Source organism: Empidonax traillii, unplaced genomic scaffold, assembly GCF_003031625.1.
Source record: "Empidonax traillii isolate 1590-97213 ecotype Southwest subspecies unplaced genomic scaffold, ASM303162v1 scaffold1094:size393979, whole genome shotgun sequence".
NCBI lineage: Eukaryota > Metazoa > Chordata > Aves > Passeriformes > Tyrannidae > Empidonax > Empidonax traillii.
In genome coordinates, this window is record NW_020956287.1 from 364,034 (window position 1) to 389,410 (window position 25,377).

General features: G+C 43.5%; 1 protein-coding gene across 1 annotated transcript in view; it reads right to left on the bottom strand.

Annotated features, from left to right (window-relative positions):
• Positions 1–24,448, bottom strand: part of PREX1 (phosphatidylinositol-3,4,5-trisphosphate dependent Rac exchange factor 1) — an 82,248-nt gene extending 57,800 nt beyond the window's left edge. The window contains exons 1-6 of the mRNA XM_027904801.1: positions 24,422–24,448; positions 23,277–23,348; positions 19,758–19,880; positions 14,510–14,614; positions 11,626–11,727; positions 2,770–2,931 (exon numbers count right to left, since the gene is read on the bottom strand). Of these exons, the coding sequence (XP_027760602.1) occupies positions 2,770–2,931; positions 11,626–11,727; positions 14,510–14,614; positions 19,758–19,880; positions 23,277–23,348; positions 24,422–24,448 (591 nt within the window). The remainder of the gene's footprint in view (positions 1–2,769; positions 2,932–11,625; positions 11,728–14,509; positions 14,615–19,757; positions 19,881–23,276; positions 23,349–24,421) is intronic.
• Between the last annotated feature and the right edge of the window lie 929 nt (positions 24,449–25,377).

Consider the following 25,377-nt stretch of genomic DNA (forward strand, 5'->3'; position numbering starts at 1 on the left):
GATATGTAGCAATTATTCAGTAAAAGTAACTTGCTACAGGGAGGAGCTCTGTCCACAGAAATATTAATATCTAAAAGAAATGGCATATTTACTTGGTTTTTACTAAGCAAACAAAAACACTGCACACAAAAATTGGTCTTCTAACGCATCCTCTACTTTTCTTTTCCCTTTTTTGAAACTAATCTTTGTTTCCCAGAAGGATTAACCAGAATCAAACTGACCTGGCTGAAGCTAATCCATAACACAGAGCTACAAGGATTCTGTGGACTGCAAAGGGATGCATCTGAGCCCACTGTGATGAGCACACCTCTGACCAAGCTGCAGGCCTTCGGTGGCGTCCCAGCCTGGGCTCACTTTGCCACGTGCCCTCATTGCAGAGTGTCCCACAAAGAGCTCCCAGGGTGATGCCAGGACACTGACAGGATGGTTGTGCTCAAGAGAGACACAGATCCGTGGGGAAGAAGTGTTGAACTGGGGAAATGGCTCTGAAGAACAACCACTGCTCTTGGTGAAGTCACAGCTGTCTCTGGAGCACCAGGAGACGCTGCAGGAGGGAAACGATGCTGCTCTCCATGCTGGGAACACTGAGGGTGGCTCTGACATCAACAGGATGATGAGCAGAGCAGGGATGGTCTGCTGGAACAGGTGAAAGGAAGTGCAAAGGCACAGAAACCAGTGAAGCTGCTGGTTAAAGAGACACACCAGACAAGGTGGGACCTGTTCCCAAGCACAAGGTGACACCAACCTTCTCGCTGGGTTGCTGGCACACTCCCCACTCAGGGTATGTGTCTTATATCTGTAGAATACTCGATCCTAAGTAAGCTGATCTTCATTTCTTTTTGACAGTTTAGATCCTTGGACTGAAAAAGCTGGAAGCTGCAGGCCTTGTTGCAAAGTTTATATGGTATATAACCATACACACCAGTGCTTCAGAATCCATATCCGTGCTAACAGAAAAGGGAAACGTTCCGTTTCACAGGAGAGACTGCCATCACATAAACTAAAAATAGGCAGTGATTTGCATTATAGACTTCCTCCTACAGTCAGCTCTGTGACTTACAGCACTGTATTGTTATTCGAAAAAAATTATTTAATTCATAATTGCGGCTTTCCAAAATAGAAACTAGGAACCCTTCTCATTAGGAATAAACCGTGAAACGTATCTGAAAGCACTAAAACCAGTTATTTATAAACACAGCCCTTTGTTCTAGAGCCCTGATTGGTAAGACCCCTGCACTATGAAGACTGGACACTGTCAATCAGTTTCAAACTTCTTTACAAATTTTCTTTTCAAATTTCTTTACATTTACAAAAAAAATACCACCTGGTATTTATATTATTATATCCACCATCTATCTGTGATGTATAAAGTAAGTTTTCCTTTCAATATGCCACTAGAACAGTTTAGAAATGTTCCACAGCTAACTGGGAGGGAAAAACACTTCCTTTTATAAATTTTGAGCGGAGTGTGTCTGTGTTACAAAAATTTCTATAGAAAAAAATCTGAAAGGGTTTTTAGCCCCAGAATATTTCTGTAGATAAATTAAACCCTAAAAAGACAATCAAACAAACAAACAAAAAACTACTAAGTCTGGATATCACTGTATTTATGGCATCATGGATACTTTCATAGTCATGTTTCAGGCTGTAGAGTTCAAACATGCCTCTTGTTTAGATGACCCAGGGGTTGCACTGAACCTGAAATGTTTCACTGGCTTCTGGAAGTCTTTGCTACATAGAACATTGTACAACTTTGCTTGTTGAGCTTGATATCCAAAAATTACACAGCTGGATATCTGGGTTGTTCTCATGTCTTTAGCTGGATGCCAAGAACATCCTTCAGGGAAAAAAAAACGAGCAAGGTTTAAAACATACATGAAAAATAAAAAACAACCCAAAAGAGACTCATGGAGAGCACCCAGGAGTCCAAACATGAGGAAGTTTACACGACCCCTAACAGAATGTGCTCAGCTGGCAGTGATCAGCCCTGACAGTCTGAACATCACCCTCCCTAAAGGCCAACACCCCTCTCTCCATGAGGCTGTTTAACACCACGGACTCCCCATGGTGACCTCCCAGAGCCTTCCAGCTCCACTGACCCAAGGCCTCAGCCAAAATCATCACAAGAGAAGCTGCCAATCCTCTGCACAACATCCTGACTTCCCACTACTTCTACTGAATTTTCCAGATCTCCTCTTCCCCCAGGTTTCACATTCTCGTTGTTTTCTCCCTCTCATTTTCCTCCCGTCCGTAGAAAATGTTTCTACCTACACAGAACCACCTACTGATAAACACATCACTGGAAACACCTCCATGAGTAACTGAACTGGAGCAAACACAAACAGACCGATCCAATACTTGCTATTCCAACCTTTATCTTTTATACAGAATGTCCATACGAAGCCAAGTGAAATAAATTTCAAAGCTCCCAGAAAAACTAAGGGATAATGGGAACGGAAAAAAGAACCTTCTGTTATTTAGACCAGTCCTGATTTCATTTTCTAGATCTATTTGCCTTTCAAGGGAGATCTGACCATTTGAAACATCAGTCCATTCTAGCCCTAACACCCTTCTTTCATAATCCATTTGTTCTGCTACAAATTGTGTGCAGCCTGCACACCCAAAATAAACACCAAATTCTAAACTCCTCAGTGGTGCTGCCCACGCCTTCAAGAGCATTTACACATCACGTAAGGAACAGAAATCCCTGCATACAGTGTGAGTCACTAAACTCCAGCCTCCAGGGAGCTTGCTGATCCTGCATCCTACCTCCCATCCTTCAATGTGGGACTGCAACTGTTCGAGGGCTTCCAGTTTCTCCATCTGTCTCTTGGTCTCGTTGATATTTGTGCAGACTGTCTTCATGGCCTGCAGAGCATTCTGGACAGCTGGGTGATCAGGATGCTTAGAGGGAGTCCTCTTAGCTAATTCCTTGGGGAAAAAACAACAACAACAACAAAAAAGAGAAAACACGAAACTTAGAAGTGGTTGATGGAAAGGTACAAGCATTAGTGAGCAAACCTGTAGGAAAATGCCAGAACCACTGCACATCAAAGAGAATCTGAGGACATGTTACTGTAGATGCTGCTCTCTGTTCTTCATCTGCACAGGTTTAATAGGAATGCTGTGAAATAAATGAAGCAATTGTTCATGTTAAATATGCCAAATTAAGAGAGCTCAAGCCAAATATGTTTTGCTGTGTAAGGTGTGTTTGCTTTACGTTCATTTATTTAGAAGGTTGAGGCACATGTTCTAGCAGAGACAAACAAGGTCTCTGCTTCACTTGTTTCAAAGCACAACAGTCCAGTTAAAACCTGTCCACTGAAAAACAGACTCAGGATCTGACAATATTAACCAGTCTGGCAAAAGGCGCAACCACTGTCAACTCACAATCATTTTTTTTAGACCAATAGTACTTTACAGTCAGCCACAATCAGACGAGAATACATTAAAGAAACCTAAAATAAGGCTGGTAATTTTATCTGGATACATAATATGGTATTTAAGATCCACATTTTTAGATTGCCTGAAATATTTAACTTTCTCACTATGTTTGTTTTGCCTCAATATGTTATTTGGTTGTTTAAAGGTCCTGTGCTGCTGAATCACATCATTTTGCACAAGATACCAGAATGAGTTTGGATTTAGCCAGAGAGCCTGTGCTCTGAATGGAGCTGGATTGCTTCAACCCACAGTTCCCACAGCTAAGGGCAAACACAGCCTATTGCAGATGTTGCTCACCCAAAAGGGCGCTCAGAGCCCCCAAATGCCTGTCATCGGTTCCAACCAGCCTTAACCCGTGCTCTGGTTTGTCTTTTGCCTCCCCACATCAGCACATTAACCTCAGCAAGTCTCTTCACCACACAGAACTTTGCCATTCTGCCATTAACTGCAAGATCTCTGTGCTGTGCTGCCGTGCTTGGTGCTGCATCCTCTGTGTCCTGGCATGATCCTGAGCACTGCTGGGGCCTGACCCACCTGAGCTGCTCACACATCCTGCAAGACAAGCACTGCTCCCAAACTGACCAAACACCACCTCTAGGTCACACTGACTGGGCCTCTTAGGCTCGTGTTACACGGCCTGACAGAGAGCGGAGTGCTGAAGAGCAAGTTCTGCTGCAGCATTAACTTACAGTGACTCTAACAGCTGCTAATCCAATGATTTCACTAATCCAGACACTGAGCTGCTAAATCAAGGAACTTTCTCTGTCCTATTGTAGATTCACAGATCTGCTCTACAAAGCTCTTCAGACAGAAGTCACCTTCAGCATGTGACAGGTTTGTGCAAACCTAGCTGTACTTTTGTACTAGCAGGAGGAACTGTAGAATAAATAGTTACACACTGAGCTGCTCAGATACCAGCAGCATTGGAAGGCATATCTGAAAGGAGAAAGCTACAGTTAAAAGCAGGACAGGTTAATTTCTGCCTTTGCACAGACCCTCTCAGTGCTTCCTCCCTGCTTCCCCATACCAGTTGGACCAAGATTTAAATCACTAGCACAAGTAAATTATCTTGAGACCCAGTATTACAGAAGTATCAAGTATTCTAACTATTTATTTATTAACTTCTCAGGGTTTTTAGAGTGAAATTTGCATCTTGAGATTAAACTACTTGGCCACTGGTGCTCCTTTAAGCAATGCAAGTGACAGGTCTCATGAGAATCAACACATGGCAATGGGAGGTGCTCTCATTCCCACACAGACAGATCCCAGAGATAGAGAGGCCCAAATGAATGTATGGGAATGTTGATGCTTGTCCAGTGAAATAAAGCAATTCCATTTTTTGAGTAGATTCACTATTTTGATAATTTATTCACAGCTACAATTTCTCTTTTCAGAAAATTATACGTGGAGATTGACAGTGGTTCTTGTCAGATGGATGACAGACGAGATGGGTGATGTGCTGACAGCTGGGAATCCCACTAAGAGAGAGGAGATAATGATTTCAAACTCTGTGATACAGAGAGTGAGTAACACATGGACAGGAAAAGGAGGCTTGCTGCTACAAATGTCAGTTGATACCAGAAATAACATTCCCTATGGAAGTTTTTACTCTACTCTTGCTGAAAATAAGGCCAAGAAAGGTGCTGCATGTTAGGGACACTACCCTCTGCTCCAGGCTTCCAATAGAGAGGACTGTCAGCAAAAATCAATGAAAGTCTGCAGCTCCAGTGTCACCCACACTGCACAGTATGGACACACTAGCACTGTCTCAATGTCCTTTTCAGAAATCCCCCAAGACACAGAGACAGATCTCTCCATTCAGAGCAGGCCCCTGCTGCAACAAACAGCATCTCCTCCACTCCATCCTGCTGTGATCCCAGCCCAGGAGCAGGACAGGAGGCCGGGAAAGGCAGGGATGGTTCTGGTTGGGGTGTCACTTGTCCCAACAGTATAAGCACCAGGAGCACTCAGAGAACCTGCCCCTCCCCAGCCTGAGCCACGTGAGGACAAGTCATGCTGCCCTGACACTGCCACTGTCCAAAGGAGCAGAGCTCGGCACTTCCAAAACACCTGGAGGGAGCTCCACGTCCTGATTTCCTTCAGTGACATGTTCATGATGTGCAAACTCTGACATTTTGAAAGGCAGCTGAGAGACAGACCAGGTGGCAAAGCTTGGGTATGACTGCCTTGTCCTCCACAAAGCCCATAGATGTTGCTATCTGGAATTACTACCCCATGTATTCCAACTGTTGCACTAATAGGGCCAGGAAATGAGGTTGGTGCCACTTGCAGAAAATTATTCCTTGCAAAGAGTTTCTTAAAGTAATTCATAAAACACACTTTTCTCTCTTCTTTGTTAGGAAAAAAAAATCTGCTACGGTATTCTGTAACATAAGCCAGGAAAAAGTGATTATCTCTGTTCTTCAAAGAATTAAGATGGAAATGGCAACTGTGTCCTCTGGGCACAGAATTTTCCCTTTATTTCTTGCCTCTTCTATAGCTTTGGAGACTGACATTGTGTCACTTCTAACACCTACACACAGAACACAACTCATTTTACAAAGGGAGTTACAGAGCATTCCAAGACATCTCCATCCAGCCCTGGTGTCCTGAGCAGTGACAGGACACTGAAGGAGGGCAGGACATCTGCAGCCCCTCTGCTCACAAAGGCCAGGTTTGGAATATGCAATGGAGTAGAAAGATTTCCAACTGAAGTATTTCAATCTCAGATACTGTTTTAAATAGCTGAAAGCTAAAAGAGTTCCAAACATTACAAAATCTAAATATAGGAACTAAATCACACAAGAGGTAGAGACATCATCTGCTTGTGTATTTGTCTATTTGCTGATTGTGCTGAAGAACCTCACATAGGAAGATGCCAAGAGGTGGCAGGAGAGATGCTGAGCAAACAATATAGGTGGGCAGAGGAAACAAGAGAGGGTTTTAATGTAAACACAATTTCAGTATTTCCTAGAAAAAAGGATGTCACTGCTTAACTGTTTTATTTTTTTTTAAGAAGTCTCTGTCACCCTTCCCCACCCCACGTCCTCCCTTGCCATGCAACATCGTTTGTGCACTTCAAACTGACAGCAAACACACTTTGCAGCTGCAGTTTACAACTTCCTGTATTTTAAATATGCATTCCTCCTACCTTTATCCTCCTGAGAACACTCAGACATGGCTTAACATGGGGTTTGTGTGATGGATGCTGCCACTGTGCCCCGGGTGGTGCAATCCCTGCTGCCAGGACAGAGCCCCACCCAGGGCATGCACAGAGCCCTCAGCTCCCAGGGAGAGAAAACACAACTCAGTTCTGTGCTGAGCAGTTCAAAAAGTTGTGTTACTTAACAGTTCAGCTCCAAAATGTGGTTAAAAAAACCAAAAAACCACCAACAAAAAACTCAAACCACCTTCAGCGAATATAAATGTTCCTGGGAGTTTTACATTTGTATTTTACAGTTTGTAATTATATGCTTGTATTAAAATCTATTTTACACTTAAACTAATCAGAAAATAAATGTTACATCAAGTTTCATCTGTGGACCTGCCAATCACAGCAGTTTTTTAATTCTGCATATTTTTAAAATTTGTAATTTATGTCAATGTCTCTGCAGGGTAAATACTTGACAAGCAACGATAAATCAGATAAAAAGACTAGATTTAATGTGCCATCAAACCTACGAGATATGCTAAATTAAAATGCAACAAAAACATGTTTCCAGTTTTATAAATATTAGCAGCTATTTGTGGTTATATATAGAATGTGTGGAAGACAGCAGTATGATTTATAAACTGGCAGTGTTCCTTACAGCTCTGTAGGGCATCGGCAGTTTTTAATGCTGTGCTACAGAGAGAGCTGGATTTAACCACACAATGTCATGAATCTGAGAGCAACACCACTTTTCTTTGGGGGGAAAAAAAAGAAAAAGAAAGCCAAACCCCCAATGGGTTCAATTATGGCCAAGTAGAAAAATAGAAGGTTCTGTTTCTTGAACAGCTCTGAGACGAATGGAGAGGAGGGAGACAGGGAGTTAACCTTCCTTCATCCTGTTCTGCATCCACACCACCAGCTTCCCATCCTTCCCTTCCCAGGTCCAGGCAGTGATTTACTGAGCCTGTGTGTGCCTCGCTGCTGGGCTTTCCTTTCCAAGGGGATTCTGAATCCCCTCACTGCTCTTTGCATCCAGGCTTTTCTTCCCTCCCAGGGCCAGTGGCTCTTTCCCACATGAAGCAATACACAATTACTGCCCTAATCGTCCCTGGAGTTGTGTACACACTGAGATATTTCTAAAGGATCAGAGGTGGAATGTGCATTTCTGGCTGGAGTCTGAGCAATTCCCTAACAGAGCAGGGCTCAGACAGGGCACAGGCCCTGGGACAGCTCGGGGCTCTGGGGAGCCGTGGGGTGCTCCAATCATGTGCTGCACATTCCTCTACAGAGCTGGGAGGAAGGAGACAGAAGTGACTGCCTAATCCCCACCCGATGGTGTGATTAACTCATGATCACCACTCCCCCAGGGTTTGCTTCTGGCTGACATAAATGCTCTTTATTAAGGAAAAAAAGGCTATTTTTGTTCAGAGCCTGGTTTACAGAACAGCTGCTTTTGCTCTTCAGCAGTAGGGTTCAGACTAGATAGTAGAGTCCCCCAGGTTACCTGGAGTGGGACAGAGCTGCCTTCATCCAAACCATTCTGCTGGAACACCAGGGAACTCTCTGGCTGCTTCCAAGTGGCTCACACAGTTTATGCCCTCAAGGTCTGTGCATCTGTTTGCCTCTGCTTCCTTTCCTCTTCCCAAATCACAGTGCCCAGCACAGTTTAGTTTTGTTTGAGCCTAGTCCAAGCCCCTTCCTCAATTAAAAGGACGTCATTTACTGACCAGCAACTTCTACACTAATTTTCTTGCATGCTGTCTGAAGCAGGTAAGAACTGTATTAGGGGCAAAAATATTAATACCATTACCCCTCTGTTTGTACAGAGATTATGAAATGCCATAGCTAGGTTGGAGTCTCAGCCTTCAAAACATATAAAAGGCTTGCAAAATAGTCAGAAAGAAAGAAACCCAAATGTTCAAACTCAAAAAAAAAAAAAACAAAACCAAAAGAAATGCACAAACCACAAAAAACACAACAAACAAACAAAAAACAACAACAACAACAAAAACCCCAAAACTGTTTACAGTCAGCCACTCCAAAGCTGCAATGCTTGAGATACAAAAGCTGGGAAACTACAAATAGAACTGAAATTTATCAATCACCATCATCTGAATCATTGTCCTATCTCCACCATTTGCTAGTCAAAAAAACCCAAATAGTTTCCTCAGAGGATGAGAAAACATAAGGTCACCAGTTGCAGGATGCCATAAGCTTTTGGAAATTATTGCAATATATGCCTAAAGTGTATCTGCACTTGGAGATATTCCAGCATATTATTCCTCATTAGGTAACCCAAATCAGCTCTGTGCCAGATGCTATTATTCTGAAGAGGAATACTCACATAAGACATTAATAAAAAAACAGTTCAGCATTTCAAAGATGTGCCCTGCTCTGCTGCTCCCGTTGTCTTTCAAACACAGACAAGCCTGAATTCCATGGTGGATACCAATTTTACCAAACCTACTACTCAGCTACACTAAACACTTATGCTAAACAAGGTCATATCAAAGTTACCAGGAAATCTGGATGTTCACAAACTCTTGCTAAAAACAAAGGTAAAAGAGGAAAGTAGGCTAGCTCTGGTCTTTCACTTCTCTCATCAGGTGGAATGCAACAGTATCTGTTTGCCCTGGGAATCAGATAAAATAAGATCCAATCCCCATGAATACAAAACAGCTATTTCAGGAGCAATAACTGCAGTTCAGTTGCAAAGGGAGAGCAAACACTTAAATTGAGGGTTGTGCTATTTTTAAATCTATCTTTTTTTTCCTTGCTCGGAAAGCTCCATTTTCCTGGTCAGCATGAACAGAACACGCCTGTATTTTCCCTGAGCTGTTCTCATGTCTGAGACATTTGTGTCCACCCTGGTAATTTTGTGCTAGAAAGTATCAAACAAGTCTTGACCAGGACACAGTTTATTCACTATGAATTCAGTAACTTTGAGAATCAGAATCCAGCAGAATTTCTAATAGTCATCGGTATTTCCTTAGCTGAACAACCTCTAGTCGTGGCATAATCTCACTGACTGAGGCAGATTTGTTGCCTTATCAAAACCTTATTCCCCTCAGCTTTTTTTAAAAGTTTGTATTTCCTGTCCAGGAAATTTCAAATAGTGAACAGTGTGTCATTTCTATCGGCCTGGATACAGAAAGAAGGCCACAGAAGAATGGGATGCAGCATCAGGAGGTGCTTGGTCAGAGCTCTTGCTGAAAGACCTGCCCTGGAATGACACCAAGGAATGGGAGAAGTTAAGGTGAAGAACACCAAAGTGTCATTGCATCAATGATGCTACTACCTCATAATCAAAGGTGTGCATTTCTTTTAGGTGTGTTTCTGTAGTCAGCATTCTTGTGGGATTTGAGTAAAAGCCCTGAAATTTCAGAAGAATTTATACTATTGGCAGCTTTTGTCATTTTAGTATTTTGAAGAGCTTTTAAAACAAAGTAGAAATTTCAATTTGCCAGTCAAGTTCCTGCCAGCAGACAGAAAGGTCTACAGATTATCCAAACTGATAAAAGCCTAGCAGTCATTCGTGCTTCCCAGAGATCTTAGAAATTAAGCAGGTCTAATCAGCAATAGGTGATTCAGCAACACAGTAATGCTAAAAAGAGAAAAAGCAGAGGCACTGAGGCACAGAAGTAAGAGAGGGAGTTCTCTAAGACAGCCATGCATGTGCATGGCTTAGAGGAGAAATCCCCAAACCATGCTCAAGAGATGACTGATGGTCTCCACCCTGCAGGGTCAGACCCAACACGTGAAACGGCACTGACTTCAGAGCCACCAGCAGCTCATCAAGGACACAGAGCAAAAGGTAAGAAATACGGTGTGCTAACAGGGATTTCTTATTTCATCCAAAAAGTTCATGAAATTTTGGGAGAAAACTGCTCAAAGATTGCTTTTAGATAACTGTGCAGGTGACAGAATGACTCCACCTGTAGGAAAGACACGCTTTGAAAATTTGGCTCTGAAAGTTGCAGTTGGATGAAAATAAATCATTTAAAGATTTACCAGATGAAACGAGCAATTTACAATTTTCAGTGGAATAGCAGGTGAGTCTTGAGCCAAACAGCTCATACCTATGAAATCCCTTCACCTGGGGAGGGGAAGGGCCCAGCACTGCAACAGCTGCACATGACACAGCTGGTTCATGGGCTCAGCCAGGGACCAAGAGCACCAGCTCAGCACAGAGCTCTTACTTTCTTCCAGAACTCAGAAAGGGACCTTTCTTTCCAAGAATGAGGGAAGCTCTTCCTTTATTTAATAAATTTCCTTTTAGTAAATGCTGTGTTACTCTGGCTGAGCAATGGACTGACATCACAGAACACTGATGGCTGTCAGCCACAGTGTGCCCACAAGGTCACTGGTGATGCAAGCTCTCCCAAAAACTGCTTTCTCCTTTTCCCTCTCCTTGTCCTGACCTAGAAGGATGAGAAGCAACTTAGCTCTCTTCAGGTCTTTTATTCTTTAGTTGCTATGGTAAGAATACCAACACGGGGGCCAATTACTGCCACTTACAGCACTTGTTTCTGCAATCACATCTCTCCACTGGGAATCATCTGAGACAACCAAACAGTTTTCAAACAAGCTGACAAACAGCTGTCAGATGATGCAGGATTTTGATCATTACTGACCTAAACACACTCAAAGTAGATATACTGTGATGAAAGACGTATCCAGTTTACAGTCCACCCCCACCCAGTCCCTCGGAATGCTGGCACAGTTCTGGCTGAACAAAGCTTTACAGGAAGTGGCTGAAATAGCCCTCACAAGCCTTAGTAACATCTGAAGAGAACTGAATTCAAAAGGCTTTGGTTATTTACCCTGTCTGGTCTACCTAGACCATTATAGGATTTAGTACCCTGTCAGCATCAGGCATCTTTTCCCCTGTACCCATAAAAACACATTTTCTTCAGGGAAGATCCAACCTTCAGGAAAGCAGCAGTGGCAACAAAAGTCAGGGCTAAAAAAAATGCAGAATCATTCAAAGAATAAAACAACCACCTGGAGAAATACTTTCTTTGGTTTACCTTAAGCAGAAGTGGATATTTGCAAATTCTCTGAATTGGAGTCAGCAGATAACCCTCCAGTGGAATGTCTGTCGTCTTTCTGCCTCCCAAAAGCATACAACCCTATAATCAAAAAAGGAAAGAAATGTTACCTCAGATACAAAGCTTTCAGGTGCTCTTTGACATGATTTTGTATTCCTACAACATGCATTTAAGTCACAAAACACTTTGTCAAACCTAAGGTACAGGAAATGGCACTTCATTTACCCCTGACATAGAGCCATCAACTCTGTAAAGTTCTGCAGGCATCAAGAGAAGAAAATCTGCTGTGGATAACAATGGCTGTGCACAAAGCTATCATCCCAGAGAAATATTATACAGCTGGTGGCTCAAAAACTGTCACAACAAAACAATGGCAATCAGTAAACCTGGATGCACCACCACCTGAAAGAATCCAACCTACCCCCCACAACCGGTATGACCATCTGGTTTTGTTCACTGGTTTCACATTATTGGTCCAGCAAACTCTCGAAGGCTAAAATAAAGCCTACCAACCAGCAATCATGGCATTTACTCTAGCTCAGTCCTTATGCCTGAAGGAAACTGAACTGGAATTGGAACAAATTACTCATCTGCATCACGTCCACCAATTCTCTGGCAAAACATTATGCCTGAGCACAGCTGGACAAACAGCCTGGGTGCACTGGCTGCCTAAACCAGCACACGTGAACTTCCCAACAAGTTATGGACATTCATTTCTCAGGATTGACATAGAAGGGGAGTATAAGAACTGGGGGAAAAAAAACATTTCTAGTCCTTGATCTGTCCTTATTTTGTCACAGTAATCTATAATCTGTGTGACAAATGAATACTAACCTACTGTAAGCTTTTTATACATTTCCCTGAAGATTCTGCTATTGGCAGCTCCCAGAGACAGATACTGGATTCAGACAGACTTCAAATCTATTTTATATAAACTACTCCACATTCCTATGTTCAATCAGGAATATGGACTTTGCTCCAAAAAATCACCCCAGCTGCAAACCTGTCCTGTCCACAGAAGCTGAAGTTTAAATGCAGTTCAGGCAAGAAGGGCCCGTTTTGGGGCACCACCAGTAACATTTTTCCCTGAGAAATGTGTGCCGTGGCTCAGACACATTCTGAAATTCAGTGGGTTTTTGGCTGTAGTTCAACAGTCCTCTTCAAGGAATGTTCACAGACATCGTACATAAAATCTCATCAGTCCTGACTGGTATTTTTACAGACAATTGCCTGTAAAATAACCCTTCCCCAGGCTATTCTAGATCTGTGGCGTTGGCTACCAGCTCACAATGCTCCCTGTCCAATTTTCCAAGTCTCGAGTGATTCAGTCCTTCCCATGTCTTCTTTCAGCCCTCTCTGTAGCTCTGGGCTCAAAACTGCCCTTTAACACTTACTGATTTTTCAAACACATTCCCACATTTTCTCTTTCAGCAGCTGTGAGGGGGCAATCGGGCCAAATCCACCCTCACAAGCAAAGCTTTGTATTTTAACTCTGCCCTCCCTGCACAGTGGCATTACAGCCGTGGCTTTAGGGGGCAGTGGAGAAGGGAAGGGAGGCTTGAAAGACATTACAGCAGCCACAGCAAAGTAGACACTTCAGTGCAGCCTCTCTTCCCATATTTACTGCTATTTTAAGACTCTCCTGGATTCAGGTGCTGCAGCAACCCACAGCAGACAGTGTGACATCTTCCGTGTGCCTTGTAATCAGCTTGCCAGTTGCTGCCAGTAACACAGACAGGAGGCTTTGTCAGTCCAGTGGAAGTGGAGAACGTTCTGAATGTTGGGAAGGACAGCGTTTACGTGTACTTTTCCCTCCTCCTTCTCATTAATTTCCCCCAACAGAAGCACCCAGAGAATCCATGAACAAGGAAAGGGTCATTTGGTGACTCAGAGTAATGGCTTGACAAGGTTCATTTAAACTCAGACATGACAAAGAGACTCTGCCTACCCACCAGCACGAGGGCTTGTCCCTGCTGCTCCCTCTGAGGCCTGTATTTTGTGGCTAAAGGAATGCTCTGGCCCTGCTTGTGACTGACATTTATGCAGAAGTTTTCTTTTGCTGTACTATATTGGGAAAGAGCAGACCTTTGGCAAAAAGTTAAAAAAAGAAGAGCAGAAAGAAGAGTAGGTCCTTGGCAAAAGGACAGCCTTTTAGTTCATAAATTTACTGGGAAAAAAGTTGACGTGCCTCACCTATGTGCCAACCCCAATCCAAATGCCATGCATCCACAGGCAGGAAAACAAGACATTCAAAAATCAAGCAGAAAGGGGGTGAAAGGAAAGAGAAGAAACGACCAAGAAAGAAAAATAAGGAATGTTGGGCAGAAGGCATTATCCACTGGTTGTTTCTCCTCTCAGCCCAGATTCTTAAGAGGCACTTTTGGTATAAGCAGCAATGATGCAGTCAAAACAAATTCATTCAGACTACATTTCCTGCCCACAACTGGACTCATGGGGAAAAAGGTGTCAGAAGCAGGCCACAATTTTCTGGTGAGCCTGCAGATGGTAAATTGGTTAGAGAACTGAGCAGGGAATCAAATCCAATGGGAATTAGTCCTGCTGCTGACTTATTGCATTACTCTTTTAACAATCTGTGCTCATTTTTTTCTGTTGCTTCTCTAAAAAAAAAAAAATCATAGAAAAAAAACCTTCCCTGTTTCCACTGCAGTCACTCACACCAGAGGAGTGCACAGTTCTGTGCCTCAACTCACCAGCTACCTCAACATCCACCCACCCTGAGCGCTCCATACCTGGAATGGATACCACCTGCAAAGTGTCCAGCATTCCTGGGATACCAAAGGGTTGTTATGAGTGCAGGGCAAAGTCAGATTGTTAAGTCAAGAGTGCTAGAGAAGGTGCTTACCAGCAGGAATGTTCTCACTGTTGGGATCTTGTTCAATTCCATCAGCAGTCTGAGTGCTTTCTCGTGGTTGCTGCAGTACTCCTCGTACACAAAGAATTTGTCTTTCTGCAGGGAAAAACGGAGCAACTTGTTGACTCAGACACAACTTGAGAGGGTATTTTGCCACAGTCTGATACCAAATTCTTTACAAACAGGGGTGCACTCCAGGTGGCATTAGGGTTGGAGTTCTCATGAAGCATGTGACACTCCTCTAATGTGAATAATGTATACAGGTGTTCCACTGACTCCTGGCTTAACTCTGCTGTAAGTCAACAGCAGCTTTCTGAGCACTGAGATTTCCAGAACTTCTCTTAAAACATCACTGAGATCACGAGTATTCTTTGCTGAAAGGAGGGATTTTGCTATCTCAGGGATACTTGTCTGTGTGTTAGGATGTTCCATGAGAGTAACCAGGAGCAAGAGGGCTGATATTTCTGAGCTGTGCTGACCACTCCTAAAGGAGGAAGAAACACAGGTGGCTGGGAAGAACCAAGGCCTGGAAGAAGCTCAGAGACCTGGAGGGGAACTATAACACAAAGCAACCAGCTGGAAACTCCCTGCCTTTCAGGGGTAAGGGTCAAGCCCCACTGAACTGGTTGGTTCACTTTGTGTTCTGAAACAAGTGGCAGACACCACCAAACAGCTGTCCATAATAGTTTCCCTACCTGGAAGAATTTCATGAAATACACACAGAATAACCAGCATATTTAAAGAAATGGAAAGGCAGCTTCAGAACTAGATTGAGGTACCCCCACCAGCACATGCTGGAAGGAAATCCCCTGGTAAGAAACAAGGGTCAGCTGGCAGCTCAGGGGCAGCAAGTTCTGCTCTGCTGAGCTCCAGATTGAAAGATAGTGCTACTTCTTCTATCTAAAGTGATCAGAGGTGCTGAACCCATTGCAAACACAAGGTATCTGGAAACACTGGAGTGATTCAAAAAAGAAAGAGTAACAAATATTTCCATGCCTGAGCAGATGAGGTAAAAGGTGAGCTGGTCCTCTAAAGGCTGGTGGGACTGGCTGAACTTTCAGCAGCAATGTTCTGGGGTTCCAGCATTGCATCCGCCAGAATAAAAGAGGGTCACGAGATTGCAATAGGCTTTAGGTAGGTTGAACAATTCAGAAGCCAAAAAAAAAAAAAAAACCATCATTTTTTGGGTGTTTCTCACAATAGCAGTTTATTTTCCACATTTAATCACAATGCAGTGCCATGCAGAGCACCCAGACAGGCTACTTTGCATATCAGAAGTCAGTTCAGTGCATTAGTGTGGAACTCTGTCAGGGGTAATATGTGAGGCCGTCCAGAGCTACACCTCAAGGGCACCAAGCCGTGCAGCCAATGCCCTCCATAGTTTGCTACTGCATTCACATCAGGATCCCGGTCTGAAAACACTCTACCTGGACCTCTTCATCTCCCCAGGACTTGGAAGTTAATTGCTTTGAGTTTTGATTTGCCTCCTAGAACTCCTAAACCTTCCTGAGTCAGATGAAGATCTCTGCAGCATCAAACTGCTTTTAAGATAGCTCATACTGATCCAAGGAAAAAACTACTGCCAACTGAAGGGGTTCTGTAACATGAATCCATGGGAATACAGCTGCACTGCCTGGCTATTCCCTTTGCTACTGTCACATGGAAAAGAAATTGAGTTAATGTTAGCTGAGGAGAATTTGACATTCTGGTCAGATGCTCAGAGGTAGATGTACATGCACAGAGACTGCAAAACACTTTGGGGTTTGGTTTATCACTGATCTGATGAAATGTATTCCCCTCCTTGTACTTCCAGAGAAAGAACTGAGAATAAATATATGTATGCCCAAACACAAGAACAATAGTACAAAGCAAATAAAACAGCAGCCACAAAGGGTAGGGTGCCAAGAGCTGGAATGCACACGTGCAAGACTTTTATCCTTCAGCAGCAGCTGTTCAGTTGCTACTGGGAATACTGGGAATATTGGAAAGCTGCAGAGAAACAAAGGCTCTGATCACCAGATGCAGGAAAAGGCAGGGCTGGGTCCATAACACAATAGAGAAAAGTCAATAGGATTGCTGTCAACCACAAAAACTAGAGTTACACAATAAAACAGATATCCAAGTTTCTCCCACATATTCTCCTCTCACCTCTTCTCAGCTCCAAGGAAGCACACAAGCACCGTGCTTGAAACTAAAAATAGAGCCATTAACACAACAGCATCCACTGCATCAGCGCACGCAAAATGTCACTGCCCAGGTTTCTGACTGCAGCTCTGAGTGCCTGGAGTTTGGGGGGTTATATTTAGATCATGACAAAATCCCTTTGCTAAAGCTCAAGACAGAGCAATAACTGCACACACCCCAGAGCCCTCCCCAGCTGTGCCACACGCCGGCGACCCACAAATATGAGAACTACGCTTTGAATGACTCAGTGGCTCTAGTGTTTAATTTCCTCTCGGGGTGACAGTCAGTCCTGGGCTCTCCCCTTGCCTGGGGAGGAAATTATCAGTTACCTAATTACAGATGTTAGCTGAGGAATTCTGAACCTGCAGTTACTCTAGATTAAAGTGCAATTATGGTCAGAGATGTGCACACATAAAAATGGTACCTTCTTACTCAGCAAATCTGCTGGATACACAGCAAGACCTCCTGGTTTTGCTAAGTCTGCACTGTTCTTTGTTCAGTTAAAATAAATCTTTAACCAATAGTCTATTCTCCCAATATGTTATTTTGGGTCCATTAGAACTGCCCACAAATTAGTACAAATTTGAAAACAGTTCTAACTAGAAAAAAAACAAGTAAAGCATTTGGGAAACTCTAACCATTTTATTTGGGCATATTTTTAACAAGGCATGGCATTTTCTTGTTTCAAAGCAGGCTGAAACCAATTTTGTCAACATGAAAAACCAAAACAGAAGACATAATCCTCAACAAAACAAGATCCCTGATGACTTAGACAGTAAAACTGATCACTCGTGCAACACTGCTCCTAAAACATCAGCATAAAACACATTTCCCTTGAACTAATTTCCAGCTATTACGTCACCAAACCTCTGGCAATATCAGAAGGGAAGAATCTGGCAATTCCCTGCCCTCCTGCTCCACAGTCACGTCTTCCTGACCTGCACAGCTGAGCTGTGGTCACTGCACAGTCAGTGGATGTGCTCTCCCTGCCTTGACTATTCCTTACTCAGACTAGAGGTTCCACACTGCTCCTAATGGTTTTCCTATATTTCCTTAAGGAAATTATGGATGAGACCAGCTTTTTCCATATATTCTGAATTAAATATATGTTCTACTTCCATGTGCACAAGCTGCTTCTCCCCAAGGGGATCATGAAACACTTGGGGTGTCCATTATTGGCACTTCACTCCACAGACAGTGACGTGAGCTCACTCAGTCCCACTATCAGAAGACCAATTCTCACCAGCACTCACTCCTATGCACTGCATTTCATAATTCCTGTATTGCTGCATGTTGGATAGGTAAGGAATACTGCATAATTATAATTTATAATTGTGATTTAGTAGTAATAAATGCAAAATGGTATGTTCATATACAAGAAAACAGCACCAGTGACTACATATCTCAGGCCTTGCAGTCAGTCCAACAACTGGAAGCAAACATTTCGGGTTTTTCAGCACCACTCCAACACAGCAGCCAATCTGACAGCGTCACCCTCTAGTTCTGACAGTCTCCCTATTGAATATTAATATATTAATACAGTATATCTTGTTCATAGCCATGATTCCAGTGGGTGGTCAAGGCTTTAACTGAGTCACCAAGAAGTTTTTCAGCAGCTGACAGTCGTTTCTCACACCTGATACAATTCTGGGGCATGGTCTCAGTAACCCACTTTCCAATACTATTTTAATAATTGTCACAGCATAAATAAAACTCAAACAAGGAGAGTAGCTGGTAAAGCTCCAAGTAATGAATGGCTGTAGAACTGCTGCCCACTCAAAGCTGATGAACTGTGAAAGCATGAATTCTGATTATGAGAGCCTAATAGAACACATTTTGATAGGAAACAGGCCTGTGGCTTGGTGGAATTAATAAGAATTTGAAGAGATGGCTATTATGTACTTGCTTTCTAATTTTCAGACATCTCAGGAGGGCTGCTCCAAGTGAAAAAAAATGTGCAATTTCTAATTATTTTACATGTAAATTAGGTAACTTTGCATTTAAATTAGTCCAGCCTGTAACTTGGTGTATGTAATTGGTTTTGCAAATACCAATTGCAGATACATGCTCCATACACACCTTAGTCAAGAGGATGGCACATGCATGTGACTGAAATCAGGCCAAGTGAGAAAGAACCCAAAAATCTACCCCAGGAACAGTTCCACAGCATAAGAAACAAGTGACAAGGAGAGAGGCAGTGCAGGAGCAGCAGCTGCAGTTGCAGGGTCCCTGTTGTGGGTCTGTGCTCTCCTGGATCAGGGAGCACCTCAGAGCAGATGAGGATGGACACAAGATCATGTTGTGGCTGTACAGCAGAACAAGTACCAGCTGTCAGGCACAAAGCCAGATGATACAGAAGTAACTTGCCAAAATGTCCTAAACTACCTGGCAGAGTGAATTTGTGTCGCAGGAGTGCCTTCCCTCCTGTGTCTGGCATTCCTGAGCCTGCAGTAGGAGTTCAAAAGCCACACTGGATTTATTTTGGAGCTACAGAGTGCAGGTACTCAGTTGTTCCATGCTCAAAGGCTGGGTGTTGTAACTTGTGCTTCATTTCAGCAAGATAAACCCTCTCTCACCACCTTTCATTTACAAACAAGCGTATGCACAGACACCAACTACTGTAAATGATGTACTGTCCATTGGGTTTAATTTTGATCTTTATGGGTTTCAATTATTTAAAATTTTACAATACACACAAAGATTATTCATTTACTTGAGACTGAGCTGCTTTTTGAAAAATTTGGAACCAAAGCAGGCAAATTCTCAGCAATATAATGTGATCAGCTGGGTGAGGAAAAAAAAAAAAGGAAAAAAATCAATGGAAAAAGGAAGAGTTTCTAAAAATACATCATTGTTTAGCTGAGTTCGTGGTGTCCATTGTTCTAATTCACAAGTTCTCATTCACAAATTTTTTCCCACCCTACCTACAACTTTCATACATGACATACATTGTCATAGTATTGCTACAAGCCTTAGAGATTAGGACTTACTAAGGGGCAGGAGAGCTTCTGACAGGAAACTGCATTTTCAGATAGCATTAAGTCATTGTACTTACAAATTTTAAGAAAACATTTCCCAGTTCATGCTGAGACTGAGGTTCTGGTTGTAAACAAAATTCCAGGGCAGCCAGGAACTCCTTGTGAACACCAAGAATGTCTTCAATGTTAGAAAATAAGATCTGAAATATAACAAGAAAAACATGGCTAGCTTTTAATACATCTCAGAGTGTTTGGTTAAGTAGCAGCACCAAAATATTGTGGCTCTAGACTTGCCATGATAGGATCCAAAGCACAGAGAGGCCCCTGGTTCAGCCCTGTACTAAAAGGTAATTGTGACAGTTATGTGATCTCTGGGACTGGAATATATGCGGGCTAAGGGGAATAAACTGCCAGGGTGAAAGTTGCTATAAACACATTAAATTTATTAAGTCTTAATCGTTTTCATGCAAAATAGGAGAAGAAAGTGTGAATCCACACGTAGGAGATGGAAGGGTACCTACAGAGGGGGAGAAGTGCTGATGTGCAGTGACAGCCACCAGCGCTGGCAGCCACTGGAGGGAAGCCTGAAAGGGCAGAGGAAATCCTGGAGTCTGCAGTGACACACACGTTGCAGACAATGTTTCTACCACTCTGCTTTAATTACAACACTTGCAAAGAGAAGATCTGCAGTGCAGTCAAACCAGCTTTCACTTTGGAAGGAGACTCCCAGGTCTGGCTCAGAGAGTGGGAGACAATTCTCTGAACCCCACAGTCTGCAGCCTGACAGAGCCAGCCTTCACCTTCCTGGCATTTGGTGTGGGAAGTGATCAATTCTCATATCTTTCAAACAATTCCCAAAATGCCTCCCCTAACACTCAACACTTCAGCTTTATACACTGGAATTTATTCACCAGACATGACACTGACTCAGCCTGGTGGCTGATGATGTGGCATCAATTTAGAGTAACAATAATCAGTAAATTAAATCTAGTCATAGGAATTAAACCTCACTTCCTGGTTTATAACCAGTTTCTCTCTGGTTTAGCAGGCGTAGAGTAGAATACAAATTCAAGGAGCCTTCCTCTCTGCAGGTGCCCAGGTTCAGCTCTCTACCCTCTGTTATTCAAGGACAGACAGAGTATTTCCCTCAAACTCCTGCAAGCTGGATGTGTGTGCAGAGCAAAGCCTGTTGCATGTTCCTTGTCTGCTCTCCTCTCCCTTCAGGAATGCTGAGATACATCATGAATGCACACTTGTGCCTCAGAGCTCCTTTCTAGCCCTCAATAAACTAAAATATCCCAATGCACTGAATTTGCACTGATGGGCTCTGAACCCAAGAAAAGGCCTGGGAGCTACAAACCTGCTCCCAGAAAACTTCCTGTGCTAATTCCAGCAGAGCCTACCATGGTTCTGTCACATGGCTGGAAGCGATGTGATGACAGGGCAGCCCCTGCCTGCGTGGCTTTGCCAGAAGCTGTGCCAAAAGGGGATTAACAAGCAAGAGGAAAACATCTGTCGGGGATGATTTGATCCTTCAGGAGCAGCCTTCGGGGGGTGCTTTTTGATCCAAGGAGTATCTGTGCAATCTAATGAGTTCTGTGGTGATCAGCAGAGCTCTGCTTGCAGCAGAATTTGCAGACAAGAGTCATTTGAAAATCAGGGCAGCAGACAGACCTTGATTGCACGTGCTCCTGTGTCTAAGGCACTTCCCACCCTTGTGCCCACCTTCCCACTGCACTGCCCTCAACCTGCTGCATCAGGGAGGTGACAGCACAGCGAGAACAGATCACGAGAGTTATTCCCACGTGAGACAGCATATAAACTAAAAACAATTTCTTTGGTTTGATGTGGTTGCAGCTGTTAATCACTGGAGCACTTGTAAAATCTGGGCCTGGCACAGGACTCAGTGCAGCCCTTCTGGAAGGGGCTACAGTGGCCAAAGATTACTGAAACCTCCCGTGCTGAGCTCCAGCCGTAGGAGAAACCTGCAAAAATCATAGTGGGAGCAATAACCCAAATTAGCCTAAAGAGTACTTTCTCCTTTTGCTCAGAGGTGAGTGACTGCCAGAATACCCTGTATTTTCCTCCAGACATTTCTGCTGCATGAAGAAAGGGAGGAAAAGACAGGTTTCTCCTTACATAAGCTGCCAAATCATTTTTACAGTGTCTGCTACCATCAGCCACCTCACAGCTCTCTGGTGACTCGAGACACCTAATATCAGCAGGGAGATTATTACAAGTCCCAACACCACCTTGCTTTCCCTGCATCTACCAGTAAGAAAGGAGAAAAGAATAAGGGGAAAAAAAGAACAAGTATCTTCGAACTGCAGGAAAAACAATTAAATTATTTGGCATAGTGGGAGATGGAGGGTGGAAAGAGGAGATAATATTGAATATACTCCTCTGATCAGGAAAACTGTGCCTTTGTGATTCTGTTTCACCAGCAATAGGCACAGGCCCTTTTTTACTGAAGAGAAGCTCTGTTATGGAAGGCTGGGTATTGTAATAACTAGAATAAATGAGGCCTCACAGTGGCCTCAAAAAGACCCCCTAAGCACTTCCAGAATAACACAAAATGAATTGGTACTTCCCCAGAGAAGTGTGATGAAACTTCAAATACAAATACACTTAAATCAGCAGAAAAAATATGAATTCTTCTGCAGAGGCTTTGTGGGCACTGTATCTGATTATATGGCAGTCATAATTAATATTCATTTTGATGATATATGAATAATGATAGGATAATAATTTTCATCAGCAGCTGCTTGACAAATTGGCAAATAGTTGTGTAGGTTTATTTGCAAGCAGACACACTTTTTGCACTGATCTATTGTCACTGATCACTTGTCTACTTTTTCTTCAGCCAGCCTCAAATTTACTTCAGACACTGGACAGTGAGTTTTTGGGGACTGGGGATTTCCAAATCTGTAGACAGCAAGAAGCTGAGCTCCACAAAGCTGCCATCAGTCTTGCTCCCAGCCCTTTCTGATGCCAGCCAGCCAACAGCTCTCCTTGCTGGCGTGACAGGCAGAGCAGGACTGGAGCCCTGCTCGGCACCTGGCACAGCCAGGGAACAGCGGGCCAGGAAATGCAGGAACCAGCACTCCCACACGAACCCAAATTCCTTTCCACTAGAACACAAAGGAATATTCCTGCCTCCTTTTCACAAGCCCTATCAATTTTACAGTAGTAGAAGACAGCAGATAGGAACTGGTTAACTGAACACTGTCAGGCAAAATGGACAAGGACTGTGCATTCCCCGCCTTTCCTCTCGAAGACGCTGAAATGGCCTCTCTGTCCTCTACTCACCATTTCACAAATCTTGCCAAAAGTTAGTATCTCTGACAACACTGCACTGTTGTCAGATTTTACTGAAATTAGCTGGTGAGATGAAAAATTGCTGGAAGATGACAGCTATAAGAATGGGCAAACAGATTGACAGATAAACTGTCAACATGAGCTCTTTCCCTTAGGGAACCAGCTTAATAATAAGCATCAATATGACAAGAGGGTATTTGATATTCATATCCCTGAACCTGGCCTTTCATTGCATATCATTTTCCCTACCAAGAAAATGAGGAAGACAGAGGAAATACCTTAACATTCTCCTCTGTTATGTACTTCTCAGCTTTGTCCACAGCATTCTGGCGGATCCGGTGAAGAAATGCCTGCAGAGATAAAAAAAGATTATGCTTAAATGGCTTGATAAAATTTGATTTCACTAGTTTATATCCTCTAGGTTCCCATCAACACAGTGTGGTTGATTATCTTTAAGACCTAAAGAATGTAAACATTTACCAACTCCCCATACAGACAGGAGGGTTGCATACAGGCACCACCAAAGACATTTCCTACAGTGCTGTTGGGCTTTGCCTGGCAATAAATGTCTTCCCTTTGTTGAAACTTTTAGACTTAATTATCTGTTACTACCAGCAGACTGCAGCAGGGTCCATTTGCTCTCTCTTTGAAGGCTCCCCTGTCTCTGGGATGCAGCTGTGCCCAGGCACAGCGAGACGTGTGTCAGCAAAGGACTGCGAAGAACAACAAAGGGACATTCACGCTGCTGGAGCTGAGGCACATCAGAGCCTTGAGACGGGGCTACACATGAGTTCAACAGCCTCAGTATGTGGAGGAGGGAAATGGAAATCACCAGACAGTGCCTGGGATACATTACCCTGTTCACTCTATTTCATTTGGTTAAACACAGACAAAACAATGCTGGAACTTTTCACTTAGGTCAGGCTTCCCCTTCCCTCCGCTCTGCACAACTTTAGCAGCCAAGTCAATAAAAAGCTCCAGGCCAGATACAAATGGACAGAGATCCGAACATCAGCCTGTAAAGCGTAACTCTGGCTACTGGAAGTCGGGACCTACTTGCATTTGCACTGAACACACCACAACGTATCTGATTCAGTGAGAAGGGTTTAGCAAAGAACACGGCAAGGATTTCCACCTCAAGGTTCCACTGGTTTAGCAACCCCTGCCTAAAGGGCACTTCTGAACTGACAGCAAAGAATTTTCTTTTCCACAGGCATCAGCAGAGATGCAAATACCTGCAGGTGAGACTGAAGGGAAGCTGGTGAGGACAGAATCTGCTGCAATAAACTACATGACCTGTGCACAGAAGGGCAGAGGGCTTTCCTCTCTGTTTTTGTCAATGGTTTCTAACTCGCCTCCCACACAAAGCAGTGAGCCCTGGGGAGTGCTGTGACCAAGGATGAAAGGAACTTTTCTTACCCACCTGACAGAGCGAGGGGAAGCGGGTCATGTCTTTGTATTTATGGCACAAAGCAGCTTTGTTACAGCTTGATAATAAAAGGCTTTTAAAAGTTGAACTATTCCTGAGCGATGTCCATGTCAGCTGGTGCATACTCAGCTTTTGCTTTTTGCCTTTGGCCTGTTGGGATTGGCAGCAGCTTACAACCTGATAAGAAGTGATGTCACTGGACCAAACTTGGAGCTTGTGGAATGCCTTTGCCTGTGGTATTTTGTTTGGAAGACAGTGAATGTGTCCTTCTACCTGACTTCCAGCACTAACAGAGGCACATCTCTGTTCCTGCTTAGCCATGGCTCTCTGGCACTCACGAGCCACTCACACTTTATAGAACAGGCACCAATAAAAATAAGATTAATTAATGAGGCCCAGAGACCCTACATTTGGGTTTGGCCCTGGATTTTCAACATGCTTTTGAATAAATTTCAAGTACTATAACCATGCTGCACCTCTTGTATTGCTAAACAGGGAGGAGATCTTGTCCAGATTCCAGCTAGATATGGAGAGCCTGGAGGAGGCTGTGTGGTCTGAGAAGTCTGAAGAACAGATTCCTGCATTAAAGGGACAGGACACGGGTGCCAGTGGCAGAAAGGTGTTTTGCAAGAACCAACCAGTCCACCCTGCCAACAACGGGGTCAGGAACTGCAGTGCCCAGCACTGCCCAGGCAGGGAACTGGCTGAGGTGAAGTGTTTGCTGGTGATTAACGACAGGAGGGTTGGCAGGAAGAGCTGCTGCCCTCCCACTGCAGTGTGGGGGGAGACGGCAGAGCATTAATAATCAGGCATCTGAGTTATACAAGGGGGCACATCACGCTAAAGTCACTCATTCTCAAAGCATAAGCCAGGCAAGAGATTTTTCCTTGCTTTAATCACGTCTCTGTTTGGAGACAACAAATCCAATTGGAATGATCCATTAATCTACA